Genomic DNA, 19,241 nt, shown 5'->3' with positions numbered 1-19,241 from the left:
TTACTGTGAGCGGGGTCGCCTCTCTATAGATCTGACATGTAACTTGACATGGAGATAGTCCAGTTTAAATCTGTACTGCGGAACATTCTGACCCTAGAAATATCTCAACGCAGATAAGCAGGTGGTGGAACATTTACACAGTGCAGTTAAAAACGTTTAAAAGGTCCTATATTACGCAAACTTGACTCGTGTGAGATTTGAGTCGTGTTATAATGTTGTTCCTCATCGAAAACAGACCTGGAGTTGTGTTTTGTTTCATTCACACACGTTTGAGTAACACTTTTTTATTAGTCTGTTACATCTCCAAAGCTCAAAATGCTCTGTTCCACCTCGTGATGTCATGAAGTTGTAGTTTTAAAGTTAACAGCTACTTTTATCCTCAGTTTAACTTTGCTTTACTCTGCAATCCACTACAATAACCTTAATTTGTTTCCATTTTAAAAACTGTCTTTGCCAGAAAAAGTACAGTATCTGATGTACTGAGGAGAGAAGAAGTTTCAACGAGGCTAAAACAATAGATGTAGATTCAAGTTTGGCAATTCCAGTGCTGCAAATTATCCAAATATATGATTCCAGTGAACGTGTATGGAGTATTGCCACTTGATGACATCACAAGGTGGGAACAGAGTGTTTTCAATGTGAGAGAAGAACTCCTAAAGTGCCTAAATACGCAAACTGAGTGCGACACAAATATGAATGAAACAAAAACACAACTCCAGGTCTGTTTGTGACGAGGAAACAACATCATAACAGCTCAGAAAATAGTGTAATACGGGCCTTTAGCTATAATCGATACACTTTGTACACATTGTTAATATGGCACACATTTAAAATAAAAACAAAACAAATGAACAAAAATTAAATTACACTTTGAAAATGACATGTAGAAAATGATACCCACTATTTAATGCATACTTTGTAGCACATGGCTTCAGTTCATTGAAAAGGAATTATAAGATATATATTCAAAATTTTAAAAATGGCTTCACAATTTCTGACAAACATGGGAATCCCGACACGGAGTTAAAACATTATCGAACACTGATGGACACGGAGCTTTGGTGACGCAGGTTAAATGGACACGAGACGATGTTTATGTTAAAATGTTGTATATATAGAGATGTATAGGGTTAGGGCTGGGCAGCTGTTCATTTGGTATAAAACCCTACCTGAAATGAAACTTTGTTAAACAGTTTTGGTGCAAGTTTTTGTTTTTGAAAGAAGAATTTAAATTGCAATTCGAATGCAAACATCTCATCATAGTTATGCGGTATAAAACCTGCTAATCCTGTAGTTTAGACCAATGGAAACTCAAGTTTGAACAGAGTCTTACAGCTAACATCTAAATTATAAATCCTAACATACTAGATGATAGATATTTTGGTTTAGGGTCAAAAATTGAACTTGATACTAACTAAAAAACCTAAAAAAAAATCTATAACTTAAGACCACACGCTGAGAAAAAGCTCTTGTTTTGTAATAATGACATTACATCGTCTTAAAATGCATTGCCGGTATTAGTCTAGTATCGAAATAGCGACCGAGCCTTTTCTTTTGCATGTTTTAACAGTACCCAGCCCTAAATATAATGAAGTTTATTTACCGGTTGACAGACACGGGAGCATGCAGAACAGAGACACAGATTTGTGCACAGTTAGTCTAAGGTGAGGAGCGCTACCTCTACTATGGCTTACAACAAAATGGTACACGCCACTTTAGCTCATCTTTGTAATAAACTCACCACTCATTCACAACTCATTTGGATTTTATAATGGTTTTCAAAATGTTTAAAGTGCAGATGACAGGTTTGGGCTACTCGTAAAACACTGTTAAGATAATTATATTTCAGATTTAGGAAAAAAAAACTGTATGATCTTTTTAAAAATTTTGGTGAAGTTTATCATTTTACTTCCTGGTTGGACACGGCAGCAGATATGACATACGGAGGGGTAATTCCATAATTTACCTAGCAACTATAATGTTAACAAGCGCCAAATCCTGTCGAATTAATAGTAGGAACAATAGTTTTAAATAAAGGTTTAAACCGTCAAAAAAACGCCTTCCTTGTACATAAACTGTCCATGCATTTTGGAGATTTTGTGTATTGTCATAAGGGAGGTTCCATTTTAAAACTTAGCACTACTTCCTGTAATTTTTCTAAACTTTTATTCACAAACTGCCACTTCACCGGTGTAAAACAGAGAAATATTTACCACAGGAACCATTTTAACAAAGTAATAATTCAAAAAAACTGTCAAATGCACTTTAAACACATTCTACAATTTGACGACAGGCAGGGCCAATGTAACTTTATGGGCAAAAACTGAAATAAAACATTTTAAATTTTATATTTTGTAAGTGACAGAAAAACATTACATCTACTTAAAGGCTCTGTACTTGATTTTTCACATGTATTTGAGCAAAACGAGCCTCTTTACAGATATATTGTATAAGCAGCTCTTGATTTCAAAGTAAATCTGCATGAAATTGAAAAGTGTATTATTGTCCGAGCTACAGGAAGAGCACGTTAGCATGCCGGCTGCTCTTAGTTTTACCGTGACGGAAAATAATTATGTTTTCCAAGTATCCTAAATATTCATAAGGTAAGTGAGGAATAACTTTGGATCACTTCAAACCGTTTAAATTTAACTAGTTTTTCGCAATTTTAAAGATGACAAATCAGGTACAGCGCCTTTAAAAATCCACTTTTTCCCAACAAAATCTGTCAACTTTTAAGGCTTTTCAATAGCTGAGATTACTCCCGAGGTTAGGAATGACTAAAAGCTAAAGGCTAGTTAGCACGAGCTGCTCTATGGTGGTGTTTTTTCAGTTTCTAGTTAAATATCTGGCGTATCTATTTCTATTGATATGAACAGACCAGCTGTTTAGATAAAGAAGCAACTATCTCTACACTGGCAGTGCAATAACCTTTGTACAGTCCCTAAATCATAAGAAGCAACAGTTTAAAACATCGACTCTGGTCAGAAGTGAGAGATGTTTTGACAGCAGGGTTGGGCGATACGGAGATAAACTATTTTAATTATTGTGATTCAGTTTACACCTGTGTGATTTAAGAAAAAAGATGTTATATTCACTAATCGGGTTTGTATAGTGATGACGGTATTAATGCAATGTTTTATTTAATACACTTTTTAGTACAATAACTTCAGGTAAATTAGTCAAACTGTGTCAAAATGAAACTTTAACAGAGACTAAACCAAGACAAACCCAAGTCTAACGTAGAACCTACTCAATAAGTTCTACCTTTTTGTCCATTTTACTTATATTTTCTTGTGATTATCAATATTTTTGCGACCCAGTGCTTTTCCCCGCCCTCTCGTCTTATTGGTCACCCTCTGTCTTATGCTGAGTGATTGACAGGTGGATCGAACCAATCACAGTGAAGTGTGAAGCTTTAGAGGGAGTAGATGGCTTTAGTTTAGTCACTTTTTAAAGACTTTAATAAAGATACTGACTGGACATGGTCGGATCAAATCAAAATCATAATCTTGTCCAATGTTTATGCTCTGAGTGCCCTTTAATGTTTGTCTCACGGTCCTAGTGCCCCCTAACTTGATTACTCAGCAAATTAGTGTGTTTATTATAGCAGTATGTTGTCAATTATTGCCAATACATTTGCTTGTTTAAATTATATTGATCCTCCAAAACACATATTTACATTTTAATTCAAATACTGTTCAATTTCACCTACTACCTTTAAATGGCTTGCGTATTATTGCATTCCGTGGTTTGGAAACTCTGATTTACTCTTATGAAATTGTGATAATATATAATTGCTTTTAGGGCTGCACCAATCCAGCCTGATATCGATACTTTGTCTTTAAGTATCTGCCACTACTCGATATTAATACCAGTGTAAGATCTGAGAATTGTCATGTTTTTTGGGGAAATAGCCCAAACGGATCCACTTTCTATGAATGAAAGTTAAAATATTATGAGAAATCCTAGACCTACATCAGCCAAGAAAGTCTTATTACATCCAATTAAAGGCTCAACCAGGATATTGGATGAACCGATATCATAGGACCGATACCCGATCCAACTAAATGTCCTGGATTAGCGCTGTTGCCAGTATCGTATCGGTGTATCCCTAATTGTTTCCTCATATTGCCCAATCCTACTTGACAAAAATAACCCCAGATATGTAAAAGGAACAAGCTTTGGAAACAGTTACACAATGGACTAGGATTTGACAAGTCCATGGAAATCCTATAGAGGAACCTTATATTTTCCTTCCCATTTAAAACCTCAAATCACTCAAATGTAAATAAAACCCAGTCCTATGATTAGTCGAGGGAAAAGGTTATTCAAAAAAAAAAAAAGTGATATTCTCCAAAGCTGAACACAGAACAGTACATTTTCATATCATTATGTTGGAATATTGGACAGAAAGTATTTTTAAATTGGCTTTAAAAGTTGTGGTACAAAGAGAGGACATGTCAGTGAATTGATACTTCACCATAGAGATACATGTAGAACACCCCCAGCGTGAAGTGTTCAGGATTTACCATGGAGACAATGCACACGCTGAAAACTCAAAAAATAATAGATGCATATTTTGAGAAGTTTGATCAATACGAGCGTTCATGGTCCTGTTTAGGTGTTTAATTTTCAAAAACAGTGAGTGTGACTAACTGAAAAACTGTTGGCTAATGCTAGCTAGCTTGTGACTGCACTGTTATTTGTTATACGAGAGGGACTTGTTAAAACAGCACAAATCATCTCACCTGTTGTAGTTCCAGATAAATGTGTGATTGTGCTAAAATAAAAATCAGATTAAAGTCTAATGGAGCTCAAGACAGAGCAGTGCATCTAGTTAGCATCACACCCCCAGAGAATGTTGATGACGTCGGCTGCAAAGTATCAATAATATAATCACGTCCAACTCATTCGAAAACCACAAGATTAACCCGAATAGCCCTGTCATTTATATAAGACAATACTTTCGTTTACAAGGAAAAATATGGTCAAAATTATGGACTAACAAGACTTAAATATAAGCCAAATATGTCTTCAACTAAAATGAAAAGTAAATGTGTTTAAAGATGCACTATGTAACTTTTATAGTGGAGAGTCAGCCACCTGCTTCTCTCCATGGAGATGTTATTGATTTGCCTGGAATGTTCCACAGTATGGCATTAAACGTCTCCATCTTGCATTTAATCACTTACAGGTGATTTTATTGCCTTACAAAACAGCTTAATGTGGAGATGGATATGTTTAATGCCATAGTGTGGGGCATTCCAGGTGAAGCAATAACATCTCCATGGAGACAAGGACGTAGCGAACCCTCCGGTAGAAAAGTTACGTACTACACCTTTAAAATTGAGAGGAAAACCTCTTTGCCTGCGTGAACTCCAGTCTGGTTCATTGCCCTGGTAAATTATGACTAAAATGAATTTCGAACACGAAAATAAGTCTAAAAAACACAAATAATATCTAAATAAAAAAATTATATCAAATCAATGTAATAAATTGTCCTTCAACGAAAGTGCAGGGACCACAGTTTAGCAGCAACAGCAGCTTTTAGCAACAACAGCTTTATACCAGTCACTGCTGTAGAGTGACAGAGGAATGTATTGAAATCAAGTCTTTTAGTTTAGCTTGGTCCAGTCAGTCACAAAATCCTTCGTAATTGTATTTTCTGACCGTTTCTGTTAGTAGATTCTTTTCTTTACTTCATTTCACAGGTCTATTTTTGAGATGATAAACCTCCATGTTCAAGCCTCCTGCAGTGTAATGACGCAGGTTTAAACACCAGGGGGCGTTGTTTGGCGGTTCACAGACTTGAGACCCAGTGCTGCAGAGACATGTGAGCTCCTCCGAGTTCGTCTGGTCTGATTTTAACGCTTCATGACGACTTGTTCATACGCCCCGGCTCCAACTCTAAAAATATGATCAAGATTTCAGAAAAGACAAAGACGAGTGAGACAAATGAGAGGAAATATAGGCCAATACTTATTGATACCAATGTTAAGATTTTGAATTTCAGCAACAACCACAAACTCAAGTTACAGTAAAGTTCACAGGTTATTTTTTCATATATATATGCTGAGTGTCACTGTTCTGACCTGGTGGGGAGGTGATGACTGCCCAGAGCGGTGCTTCCTCCTGGGCCCACGAACAAGCGCAGACCCTCCTCTGGAACACACACAGTATACGATTAAATTAAAATTACACATATCTTCTTGACTCTTCAAAACTATTACATAGCGTGTGAATAATAACCAAGGCACATTTTGGGTGAAACAAGTTTTATCAAGTTCTATCAAGTTGAGCTCAAACATCTGCGTTTCTTACGGTTTCAAATTAAATACCAGAAAATAAGCTTTTTTTTCCCTAAATACTGGAAAATAAGCACAACCTCCATGGAGATTGTCCTAAAATGTTTTACCATATGGCATTAATCTTGCATTATTCACTTACAGAACAGATCTATGGAAAGGCGCCATACTACTACTAGTAAAGACGGGTGTTTCCAGAATATTTTTGAGCAGTAGAAACATCTGTATCTTGGCCTGATGGCGTTTTTTCCATAGACATACATACATTTAATGTAATATTCCACACAAAGCAATAATATCTCCATGGAGACAAGAAGATGGTAAAAGTAAAATTGTGCTGCACCTCTGACTTTTAAAATATGTATAAAGTCTTGCTGAATGTTAAAGTCAACTAATTTGTAATATTATGTTTTAGTAGCTTACTTAAAGTGATTGATTAAACAAGTTTATTAAGTCTTACAGCAGGGTTTTTATTTCATTATAGATTTAAAGGTTATTGGGGACTTAAACATTTAGACTTATGTACTGTATATTATGTTATGCCATGCAGGGAAACACACACGTTGGTCTGACTGCAAAGCTTGTCATAGAGAGTCTGTTGCTAGGCGATCTAAAAATACTCTGTTCTATTGACAGCAGTGGTGGGTCTGGCTCTGAGCGCAGAGACCTTGAGAAGGAAAAACAATGTCCTCCAAGAGCACAGTGACTCAGGGGAAACACGAGACAGGGCACTGGACATCAGCAGTGTCCCAGTGTGTGGAGCACCAACATGTCTGCTCTGATTCAGTAGACTGTAAGCTCCTCTATTGACCTCTATTCATCTACATTAGGGACAAGGTGAAGAAAACGTGAGACTTTGAATCACTAGCTTATACTTTTGTGTAAATGGCAAACTCTCAGTACTCTCATTTACACTCTAAAGTCTGAACTCTGCTTTTACTGACAGAGGACTGGCAGTAGACCTGTCCATTAAAGCTCCACTGTGTAACTTTTTAGCCAAAGATGTATCAAAATAAAAGCATATTTTTATCTATAATGATAAAACCTCACCCTCTGCGCTGGAGTCGAGTAAACTTGGGGTGAAGTCTTGACTCTGGAGGATCTTCTCGACCACATCATCAGCGTCCACTCGAGTGTCGTCCATTCGCTTCAACTGAGACTCCATCGAGTCCTGCTTCACGGGGTGTCTGAGGAAACAGCACAGAGGCTTTAAGCAAACCGGTAATTTGAATAAACCGTTAAAATTATATTATTTATATGGTCCTAGGCACATCCCGGCGCTTGATGGAGACGCCGAGTTCCCAGAAGAAAACTTGTCCTTGTGTTTATACCTTATGCATTCAGAGCATCCTAATTATTCACCGTGATGAGTTTATAAGCGTTTTTCACAGCTCTCAGAGACCAGAGAGGAGTTTTGCCATGACGTTAAAACTGACAACTAGAATGCCAACGTGTACTTGCTGATTACAATGAAATAAAATGCTTTCTAATTACAAGCAGACAACACGCCGCTGACTTATTTTGACCTCAAGAGCTGTTTATACACTACACATCAGTCCAGGGCCTTTAAATTAGTACTAAACCAGCCTTGGTAGTACCCGTCCGACCTGTTGAGGCGTTCACATGACGACGCGCTCCGGACAGGGGAGGAGCTAGCGGTGCTGTTGGGCGGCGATGTGTTCGGGTGCTCTGGTAAAACTGGGCACGTCCGGTTTTCCCGCTCCTCGCTCGGCTCCGGAATGCTGCCGATCCCAGTCGATGTGCTGCCGATGGAGTGGTTTCTGCGATGGCTGAACTCCGTCATACTGGAGGAGCGCGAGTGGCCCGTACTGTAGCCTGGAAGGGACAAAAGACAAAAGGGTTAAAGATTTATACCTCTTCTGTCCTACTGTTTTTTTTTAGATGGTAAAAAGCTGCTCATATTATTAATTTGAAAGGCTGTCCATTATTACTCCTAGATTTCTAACCTGATTTAGTTTTAGAGAGAGAGTCTGGAGGTGACTGGCCCACAGAAATTGAAGAGAAAGTGCCAACACAGACGGCAACTTCAGACTTGTCTTTTATTGTCAGCATTAGGAACTTTGCCCTGCATTTCATTCATCTTTCAATGCCACTGGAGCGACCTGTCAGGAGCAGTGGGTGCCCCAGTCCAGGGACCCATCTCCAGATCCTGAGCTAGTCTTGGTCAGGACTACCTTAAGCTACAGGATTTTACCTATTGTATGTTTTGGTGTGATGCAGAAACCAGAGCGCCCAGAGGAAACCAACCCAGACAATGGAAGAAACATGCAAACTCCGTGCACACAGAAATGCCCGGACGACCTGAAGATTGAACCCGTAACCTCTTTAGCTGTTGTGTGCTGTTGTTCTGCATCCACACACTGATCTGTTGATGTAGTGAGTGAATCCACTGGTCCATATCCACCTGCTGCAGTGAGACATAGATCTGAGTGTCATCTGCAGAGTTGTGGTAAGACACATTATTGCTGCGTATTAACTGGTCTAATGGCAGCATGTAGAGACTGAACAACAGGGGTCCCAGTATTGACCCCTGGGGCATCCCACAGGTCAGGGCCATGTGCTCTGCGATAGTTCCTAATTTCAACAAAGTACTTCCTGTCTTCTAGATAGGATTTCAACCAGTTTAGGGCAGTGCCAGAGATGCCCACCCAGTCCTCTAGTCTCTGTAAGAGGATCCCATCATCGACACTATTAAAAGCAGGACTTAGATCTAACAGATCCGAGTGCTGCTTTAGGAGAGGCTCAAGGCTCTTGAGAATGTTCCAGATTGAAGCAACATGTTAACTATGACAACTTTCACTCACCTCCTCATCTGTCAACTATTTAGTAAGTAGTGTCCATTTAAAAGTACTGCCCATAATCACATCTTAATGCCGCATTTATGAACAGACAATAGCCTGCTTGTGTAACATGAGCCCCATTATTCTGAGCTAATGACCCTTTTACATTAGACGCTCATGTGTTTTCACTAATGAATAATTTATAAAACTGCTATCTCATAAAAACTACATATAAATGCCTCGTGTAGAATTGCTAATGTCCTTCATACAATATTCATTAATGCTGAGCCTTTAATGACAAAGATGTTTATTTTCTGATAATTTTCTAATCCACAAGAAAAAAAATCACACTTTAAAATAGGCAAATATTACAGGCCTATATATACAATAGAGGGTATTCTTAAAAATGCCTTGACACCTATTCATATTGATATTTTATTCTACTCTCTACATATAACACCACTAGGTCACGTGAGAGGTCAGATCTGTGGAGACGCAAGTCTGCTAACAGTAAGAAATCATGATTTTCAAGGTTTTTTTGGCAATAAAAACAGAAGATAAGTAACATCATAGTGTCACTTGCTTGTTTACTTGGATATACAGAGAGATTTTAAGTCATACTATGGAACATTCCAGGCCAGGGGTCGGGAACCTATGGCTCGTGAGCCAGACATGGCTCTTTTGATGACTGCATCTGGCTCTCAGATAAATCTTAGCTGACATTTGTTAACACAATAAGTAATGAATAAATTATACATAAATACAGAAGTAATCAAATCAAGTAATTATCAAAAATAAACAATACTACGGTAAGAAAAACCATTTGGCTCCGTTTTTATGCGCTGCCTCAACTAACACATTCTCACAGCGCGTGCTGTTTTCCCTCAAGCGCGCTATCGCTCTTAAAGTGACGGTAACATATTTATGTAAAACTTCAATAATGACAATGCTAAGATATTTTCCAAAATCAACATTAATACAATAAAACAAGTGTGGCTTATACATATAAATCAAATATTAACATAAAACATCATTTATTAACATTAACATATTAACACTCTGAATTTGCGCATTACCAAACGTAAACCAAAACTTGGCTCCCACAGATGTTATTAAAAAAAATATTAACAATATATTCAGAGAATTCTTATACTCTCAAATTCTTGGTCTTGTTTAAAACTTTACACATTTAGTTGTATTCAGAGTTAAAAAATATTGTAATGGCTCTCACGGAAATACATTTTAAAATATGTGACTTTTTTTTGGCTCTCTCGGCTAAAAAGGTTCCCGACCCCTGTTCCAGGCATTTCCATGGAGACAAGCAAGGTGGCGAACCGCTCGACAGAAAAGTTACATAGTGCACCTTTTCGTTCTAAAGGGAGAGAATTGCTGTATCATTGTGAGGCGTATCGGACTCCACTTCCATCTTTGATTACGGTCATCTGATCCGACACAAATGGAACCGCGATCAATCACACACACTTTCACTTTGCTCCTTTTAGCAGAACACTTCCCACATTTACGCAGCGCCATCAATCAGTCCAGAGACAAGAGCTGCTCAGAAAATCACAAGACAAGGGCGTATATCAGTCAAAATTAAATCGCCCTATTTTTGTTTTTGTATCGATATTCAGACAACGTTATGGTCATCAATCAGAAATATGCTAAAACCTGCCCGTGTTGTTAAACAGCCCATATTGAGCTATTTTCTGATCTATGTTATAATGTTGTTTCCTCATCAAACATCAAACACTCTGCTCCACCTTGTGATGTCATCATGTGGTAATACAGGAAGTGCTCCACTATGTGTTTTAAACTCCCCACACCTTCACTAGAATCATTTAGATCATTTCAGCTGTGGAATTGCTCATATCTACTGAACTAAAGGTAAAAGTAGGTGCAACTAAATGACGTCACAAGGTGGAACAGAGCATTTTGAGCTTTGCAGATGTAGACAGACTAATAATAAAGTGTTAGTTATACGTGTGAATGAAAAAAACAAAACAAAACACAACTCCAGGTCTGTTTTTGAGGAGGTAACATCATTATAACTGTGACAACACCCGAAGAGATTTATCCATGGTCTGTTCCTTGACTGTATTCTCATTAGGGAGCTGCAGGGGGAGCTCTATCACTGAAAGTTACTCTGTTTTGCTTTAACATTACATACAAAGTGTAGAGTTTACCTGAGACTTTGGACTGCTGGCTGGCGTAGCTGGACGTCCGAGAGTGACCACACCCTCCCAGATCATCAGAAACAACCGGACACTTCCCCTCTCGATTTTCTGCAAGAGAAACATAGAGTTCCATCACTTGTGTTTTATCTTGATACCATTACAATGACCATGTATTTACTGAAATATTGACATTGTATACCGATTTTGAGGGATTCTTTCACTTTTCTGGTGGAGGGTCTGCCACTTTCTTGTCTCCATGGAGATGTTATTGCTTTACTTGTAAAATTCCATAGTATGACATGAAACTTACCTCCTTACGGGTGATTTTATTGCTCAAAAATACCTTGTAAAACATCCATTCCTACAGTGAGCGTGATTGCCTCTCCACAGATCTGACCTAGCTGTAACTTGGCCTGATAGCGTCATCTGCTCATCCCCCAAGTGTAATGCCATACTGTGGAACATTCTAGGTAAAGTTACATTTATCCATGGAGGAAATTTATCCTCTGCCTTTGACCCGTCCTTCAAAGCCACTGGGACAACCTGTCAGGAGCAGTGGGACTCCAGGACTACATTAAATGGAGGAGTTTACATTTTGACCTTTCAGCTGATGTCTTCAACATTCACTGAAAATGTGTTGTTTAAATTAGGGCTGTCAATCAATTCAAATGTTTAACTGTGATTAACTGCATGATTGTCCAGAGTCCTGTCAACTCACGATTAATCTATTATTTTTTTATGTATATGCAACACATTTACCTTAACATATTTTGCATTTTTCTCTTTTTCTTATTGCTTACATAACATAAATACCATCTGGAAATGTGTGCTTCTCTCACAGACCTAACTGTATTAATGTGATGCAGTGACATTAGGATATGTCTTATTATCGTCAGCGTCCATTCATTTAAACACTGCTGTGGCTCTGCTGCTCCACACTAATGTGCTCTGTCTGACTCTTTCACAATAAGACTGTCTGCGGTGGGAGTATACAGAGACTTTAATTTAGTAAGAGCCTTTAAGGAAGTGTTATACTCGCAGAACCTGGCCAAAATTAACAAGATTAATTAAAAAAAACCTGTCGCTGTTAAAATGACTTTGCATTAATGTGATACAGCCCTACTTCAACTCCATTTTGTCCTTATTTATTGCGCTTTCAGACCATCTTACATTTTATTTGGCACCATTTGTGTACATCGTGGCGCCATGGTAACTGCTGAACATCCCGCCACAGACACACAGAACAGAACCCCACCCACCACCGTGACGTCACTGCAAAGTACGAGTTGTTTTGGGGTTGTGGTAATATCTCCGTGGAGACAAGAAGATGGCAGATCCTCCACCAGAAAAGTTACATAATGCGCCTTTAATACCACGAGCATTTGCATAGTCATCGCCACAAGAATAGACGCACTTTTCTGCAGCAGAGGAAATAAATGCACGGCTTCGGAATTGGTTGACGCCGTCTCCGTGGCAACAGAAGATGAACAAAAGGGATGTGAGAAACCAAACAGAAGCTGTCACCACAAACTCAGATGCGGCTGGAAAAGACACAGACTGCTCCTCCTGTTCTGTGAGTCATATTGGAATTGAAAGGACCCGACTTTCAAACCACGACTGGAGGAAGTAGGTATTTAAACTGTTTAGCGGAAGTGACATCACGACTTAACAGCTCTATAAGTTAGAGATGGGTCCCGCATGTCTGATAATGTATGGCCCCGACCCGCACAGCAGAATCTATTTACACAACCCGACCCGCAATCATTAAATACAAAGTAAAAATACGTCAATAAATGCAGCTTTAGCTTAGCAAAAAACGTGCTTGAAAACAGACATAAAGGGAGTGAATCCGGCAGTATGATGAAAAAGCTGCAGTTTTCTTTTTAAACAAAATATTACCTCATCTTCAGTCTCCAAATCTCTTCTTTTTGACTCCGTTAACTGTGGTATATGGTTGTAACTGGCTAATGTGGCATGTGTGGGTGGGGGAGTCAGGTTATAGGTTAATTGCACCGGTTATGTGCTTAACTAAACTTTAATATCAAACATAATCAAGCACAGGCCAATGTAGATGAATATTAGATTGCTTTAAAAAAAAAAAACAGGCTATTGTAATAATAGCCTACAGATTTTTCTTCTGTGAAAATATAACCCGCCCCACCCCATGCCGCAATAAATAGATTTTTTCCCAGCCCGTCCCAACCCACGGGTCAGATGTCATCCCGCATATCTCTAACTTCCAGGTCTGACCAGAAACTTCACAGCTGATCTATTTTTGTTTCTGTTCCTTATTAATAATGTAGTAATAATTTAGCATAACAGCATTACCAGTGTGTATATCACATACTGCCAGTCAGTGACATCAGACTTAACACCTTAACACCAACTTTGCAGCTGACGTCATCCACATCCCTGGGGGTGTGACGCCAACTGTAAGCGCTGCTCTATCTGAGGCTTGTTAGACTTTAATCTGAGCTTTATTTCAACACAGTCTGACCAGAAAGAACTCACTTAGTCGGAACTACAACAGGTGAGCTGATTTTTACTGTTAAACAAGTCCCTCTCAAATAACATGCTAGCTAGTATTATCCAACAGTTTTTCCAGTTAGTCACTCTGACCTTTTTGCTGAAAGTACAACACCCAAACGTGACAATGAACACTTGTATAGATCACAGAAAAATCTAAAAACGTTCTTGGGGGGGTGTTTGCTAATGTGTGCGTGTGTCACCGTGATAATTGATGAATTGCTTCCGTCATACACATACATGCAGAACACCCCTAGCATGATGTCACTACAGACTATCAAAAGGCTTGTCAAGTCATTTAAGTCAGTCTTCTCGGTGCATCAGCTGAATTTAGACATGGTCATCGTTTTCAGTTTCCTCTTGTTTTAGCAACAACACATCTCATGTTAAAAGCAGATTGTAGTCGTTTAAAGCCAACACGGGTATAAACATAGATCTATGGTTATAACTGTGACAGGAAGTGTACGAGGGGGGTTGAGGTAAGAGGCTGGGACGAGGTAGCGTTAGCGGTGAGATATAAACATGGGAGTCGACATGTGAGACAAAGGGGTCTGTGGTCCCGGGCCGTAGAATCGGAACCTCTGCCTATTAATTTATACTAGAGTATGGACTATATAAGCCATATTTCTGTTGACGGGCCTGGAAATACACACTGGTAATACTATGTTATCCTAGATTTTTACTAGATTATTTACATATTTGATACAGTTTGTAGTGCAACATACACTTGTGAAACTATCTTTTGTCTGCTGAATAAGGCCACACTCATTCAGTCCACTTCTTTACACAATCTATAGTTGGACCTGGAAGTGACATCATCACTTAATAACTCTATAAGTGACTCGGACTTGTTCTTATCTCTCACAGACTCTTTGAAAGTGCAGGGCTGTACAATCTATTTATCAATTAATCTTTTTTTTTTTTTTTTCAAATTGTGCTTTAAAATGGGATTTACGTTACAGTGCGTATTTTAAAACACGTCCATTAGCAGTAATATCTGGGCAGAGACTGAAATATGAACTTGGAAAGAAGTAGGGAAGCACAAAAATACAGGAAGCAGTGGTGAGTTTTAAACAACGCCTAAACCACCGCCCAAAATGCAGGGACGCACAATTTACATACAAGAAAGGCATTTTTCTGGCTGTTTTAACATTAATTTAACAAAATAAAGGTGTTGTAATTTATTTTTATTAGTCTTTTTTTTCTTATTTGTATTATCATAACTATTACTGTGCAGTTTAGACAAGTTTTGGCTCTTGTTTACACTAACAGTTAAAGAATTACCTCTACATGTGTCATATCTGCTGCATGTGTCCAACCAGGAAGTAAAATTATAAACCAAAATAAAACAGGCAAGATTTTTAGTGAATTCTTAAATATAAATCATGTGTAACTGATCATATGCACTTAAAGAACACTTGCTGTGCTTGCGTCTGCTGTAGTTACAATCTATGACACCCGTGGATCATTGTGTTACAATTTGCACAATTTAAATCTCTAAAAATCTCTAAAAAACACTTAATGAAAGAAACAAATCTGCTGCACTCTACGATATAAAACTGCGGTGCCCAATGGGAGCTGACACCGTAAAACGTCATCACAACAAAGAGCCGTGTCGCTGTCGGCTCCTCCTATGGACAGCTGCACATCACACTAGCGAGTAGGGGATTTTTTTTTTTTTCCCCGTTTGTACCAAAATGACTACAAGACACTGCCAAATTCTACGGGTATCATCGATTAAGAAAATAAAACTGAAAAACGAAGTAAGTCCAGAGCAGTGGGCGTGTACGTGTGAAAAACGAGGGCTCAATCGTCTTGAAAATAAATGCTTAAATATTGCTCAAACATGCACAAATCACTCCAAATACAACTCCAAGATGTTAAATGCGAAGGAGAAACAGCTATAACATGATTAAACGCTCTGTAGGAGCCATATGATGTATTGGTTGCTATGGCAATGCGTAAGGGGCGGGGTTCACGTGGGCAAGGGTGACGTACTGGGAGGTACAAAGGCATCGGGTTTCCTGCTGTCTGACAGGTGGAGAGAGGAGACACCGAGTAGCCGTATTTTTCATTGACCGCTTTATTTTTATGCTCGTTACCATACCAGTTTTCTGTAGGCCTACAATTTACCATCTTTGTATGTGTAACCTGCTTAGATACTGTGGAACCAACTGATTAAAACACCATAAAACGCACTTCGTGAGTCATTCAGTTTTTCCAAATAACAGTGCGTCAGATCGAGGTACTGGACCCGGACTCCTCTCGAAGCGACACAGGCTTATGGTCGCTATACGCTCTGAAAAGTCAATTGTGCAGAATAGGTCTGCTTTTAAATGACATTTGAGACTCAAAATGGCCCAAATGCAGAGAAAGCTATTATAGAGAGCATCTTTAACAACTCCACAGCCCCCATCCCACAAGCGCACGGCTCTATTTTTATCCACTCACAACCCAAGGGTCACAGCAGATTGTAGCTAATCTAAGAGTGAGTGAGTTTAAATTATACATGAAAGAGCTCCAGATTCCAGGAGGACTTAAACGCCACACGATGCTTCCACACATGAACAGGCAGCACGTGGTTTAGAACAGCCGAATGGAGCTGATGCCTCACTATACATCTGCAGCTGCGAGGGTCTGGAGATGTGCACAGACTAAAAAAACATTATGTTTTACTTGTATTCATAAATTGGGTGGCATTTAAAGATCCTATATAACGCAAAAATGACTCTCGTGACCTTTTGTCCATGTTATAATTTATAACAAGGACAAAAACAGACCTAAAGTTGTGTTTTGTTTCATTCACACACACACATGTTTGAGTAATCCTTCATTTAGTGGTAGTTCAGAGAGACCTTATACGTTTTAAAACACAGTGGAGCACTTCCTGTATTACCACATGACATCACCAGGTGGAACAGACCAGACTGTTTTCTCCAGGTATGTTTGTGATGAGGAAACAACATTATAACAGATCAGGAAAAAAAAAGCGTAATATGGGACCTTTAACAGAAACAAATCTATTTTTTAATAGATAGAAGTCTGAACTCTACTCCAAACCGCACATTGGACAGGCTCTAAACTTTGATTGGGCTGTGCAATTAATCAAATTTGAATCAAGACTAAGATTCAGTGATTTCTAGTCATCAGTGATTTCATAAGCAATTAGATTTTTGTGTTGGCAGTGATCAAAGTTTGGATTGTTTCTGTTTAGGAAATTAGATAAATGAAATAAAAATAACTGAAAATCAAGATGAATCAGTGTGAGGAAACATGGTGTCGTAGTCCAGCTTTACCTATTTTGAAACTGTTGGATTCGGATTCGATTATTTGCACAGCTCTAAGTTTGACAACAGTTAATTTAGTCTCACCTGAGGATTTCTGGGAGTCTCCACCTTTTCTTTCCTCGAGCAGACCCTCCCCATCGCTCTGCAGACCCACCACTGTGGCTGTGGACGGGGGCCTGGGAGACAATATGAAACTATTAGCACATTAGTGTAACACTCTCTTTAATTTGCACACAAAGTTGGTGATATCTTTGTTTATAATGAGCTAAAATGTGTCTTAAAACTCTTGGTTACGGATGAACTGTGAAATTAAAAGTACAGTATGTAACTTTATGGAGGTGGCTGCATAATTCCATGGAAATAAAAAGTTAAAATCAACAAATCAGGCCAGTGTCAGGTTTGTGGAGATGCAAGTTTTTCATTGCAATAAACACACAAACATGTTTAGTGTAGGATTTAAATCAATATTTTCGCATCTTTTTTGAAAATTTTCAGATTATAGACGATATACTCAAAATTCTAAAGCCAAAATTGGGACTAAACTTGAATTAAATCCAGACTTAAACCAGGACTAGACTAGAACTAAACCAAGACTAGACCAGAACCTAAACAAGGACTAGAAGTGCACCAAACTAGGTCTACATGAGGATTAAACAGGGCACAAACCAGGACCAAACTTTGCAATATCCAAATAGTTTAGATGAAAATACTCATTCAATTTAGGACTTTAATGGATTAAACTTAGAAGCAGCATTTAACCGGATTGTCTGCTGACCCTGTTCAGCACAAAAGAGCAGCATGTGTGGGCTCTAGGGGAGTCCAAGCCTGTGGGACTTTGGCATTTAAATAAAATAAAAATGAGTCAGATTTGGCTGAAACACCCAGGCCGCAGTCAGTGAATCATTTCTGGGTCACGCTCAGCCTCAGAGTAAAACTACTTCTGTCTGATCTGATTTAGAACAAAGCTTTTCCACTGTGTAAACTAGCGGCTGTGAAAATAAGACGGGAGTTTTGTATGAGGTGATATGAAAAATGTAGAAGAAAATCAGAACGTATTGAGAATTAATTAATCATTGGATTCGTATAGCGTCTTTAAAGACACCCAAAGCGCTTTACACTGCATCACTCAATCATTCCACACTCTGCTGTTACTGTAGCCACAGCTGCCTTGGGGCAAATGGACAGAAACCAGGCTGTCAATCTGCACCATCGGCCCTTTTGATCACCACCAACACTCACGCACCACATTCAGACTATTGTATTGTAGTAATAATAGGATTGGTAATACATTTGATAAAAATAAATAAATGGACTAGACCAGATTGATAGGATAACATGACAACAAAAAAATACATTTTGGACATTAGACGTTTGATTTTAGACACTTCTTCCAGGTTATGCTGGAAAACTCATTTGATACATCCAAGAAATTCTACAATTCACCAGCAGATTTCATTATATGTAGATGTTGATTTGATACATTTGCAAAATATTATGGCGCCATGGTTTTGTTTCGAATGCTCGGTGATACAGAATAAATTTTTCCGTTTTGAACTGAAAGTTTACAGAAGAAGTGTTTTTTTGACTTGTACTTACGTTTTAAAACAAGGATCTCCCGACATGAGCTGTGTGCTGATAATCACCTGCAAAATAAAATCAGTTTAAACAGTGAAGAGTAAGTTCTTTCACTCTATTCATGAGTTTTAGCTTCCTGTTACAGTATATGCAACATTTTAAGGACTTTTCACTATTCAAAAAATGTTCAGTTTTAAAATGTGAATCACTATGGCACCTATGGTTCAAGCCCAAGAACAGATGTAAAAGGACTAAACAGGATTCGTGCCATTGATAAAACCGATGTCGTGTTCTGCTCTGACACTGGGGCAGTTCTGTCTGTGCCGATGGATAAGAAACAAACTGAACACAGTGAAGACAAGCAGCCGCCTCTGTCTCTGTGTGAACTTCAGATTTGAAAATAAACTAACAACTAACAAACAAAAAAAGTTTATGTGCATAAAAAACTTGTATGGCTAGCACCCACAACAGAATGCAGAATGAAAATAGACCATTTAAACCCATAATCTCAACACAAATTATTCAGGCTCATCTTAAATCTCAAAAAACAGACTTACTTTAAATCAATTT

At 38.4% G+C, this 19,241-nt stretch overlaps 1 protein-coding gene across 1 annotated transcript in view; it reads right to left on the bottom strand.

Moving 5' to 3' along the window:
- Window positions 1-1,398: 1,398 nt before the first annotated feature.
- Window positions 1,399-19,241, bottom strand: part of LOC117369676 (EEIG family member 2-like) — a 29,676-nt gene continuing 11,833 nt past the window's right edge. The window contains exons 5-11 of the mRNA XM_033964985.2: window positions 18,693-18,739; window positions 17,181-17,272; window positions 11,293-11,391; window positions 7,913-8,141; window positions 7,356-7,492; window positions 6,093-6,162; window positions 1,399-5,907 (exon numbers count right to left, since the gene is read on the bottom strand). Coding sequence (XP_033820876.1) covers window positions 5,865-5,907; window positions 6,093-6,162; window positions 7,356-7,492; window positions 7,913-8,141; window positions 11,293-11,391; window positions 17,181-17,272; window positions 18,693-18,739 — 717 coding nt within the window. The 3' untranslated portion in view covers window positions 1,399-5,864. The remainder of the gene's footprint in view (window positions 5,908-6,092; window positions 6,163-7,355; window positions 7,493-7,912; window positions 8,142-11,292; window positions 11,392-17,180; window positions 17,273-18,692; window positions 18,740-19,241) is intronic.

The sequence above is a fragment of the Periophthalmus magnuspinnatus genome, chromosome 4, assembly GCF_009829125.3.
Source record: "Periophthalmus magnuspinnatus isolate fPerMag1 chromosome 4, fPerMag1.2.pri, whole genome shotgun sequence".
NCBI lineage: Eukaryota > Metazoa > Chordata > Actinopteri > Gobiiformes > Gobiidae > Periophthalmus > Periophthalmus magnuspinnatus.
This window is presented reverse-complemented; position numbering and strand designations above follow the sequence as displayed.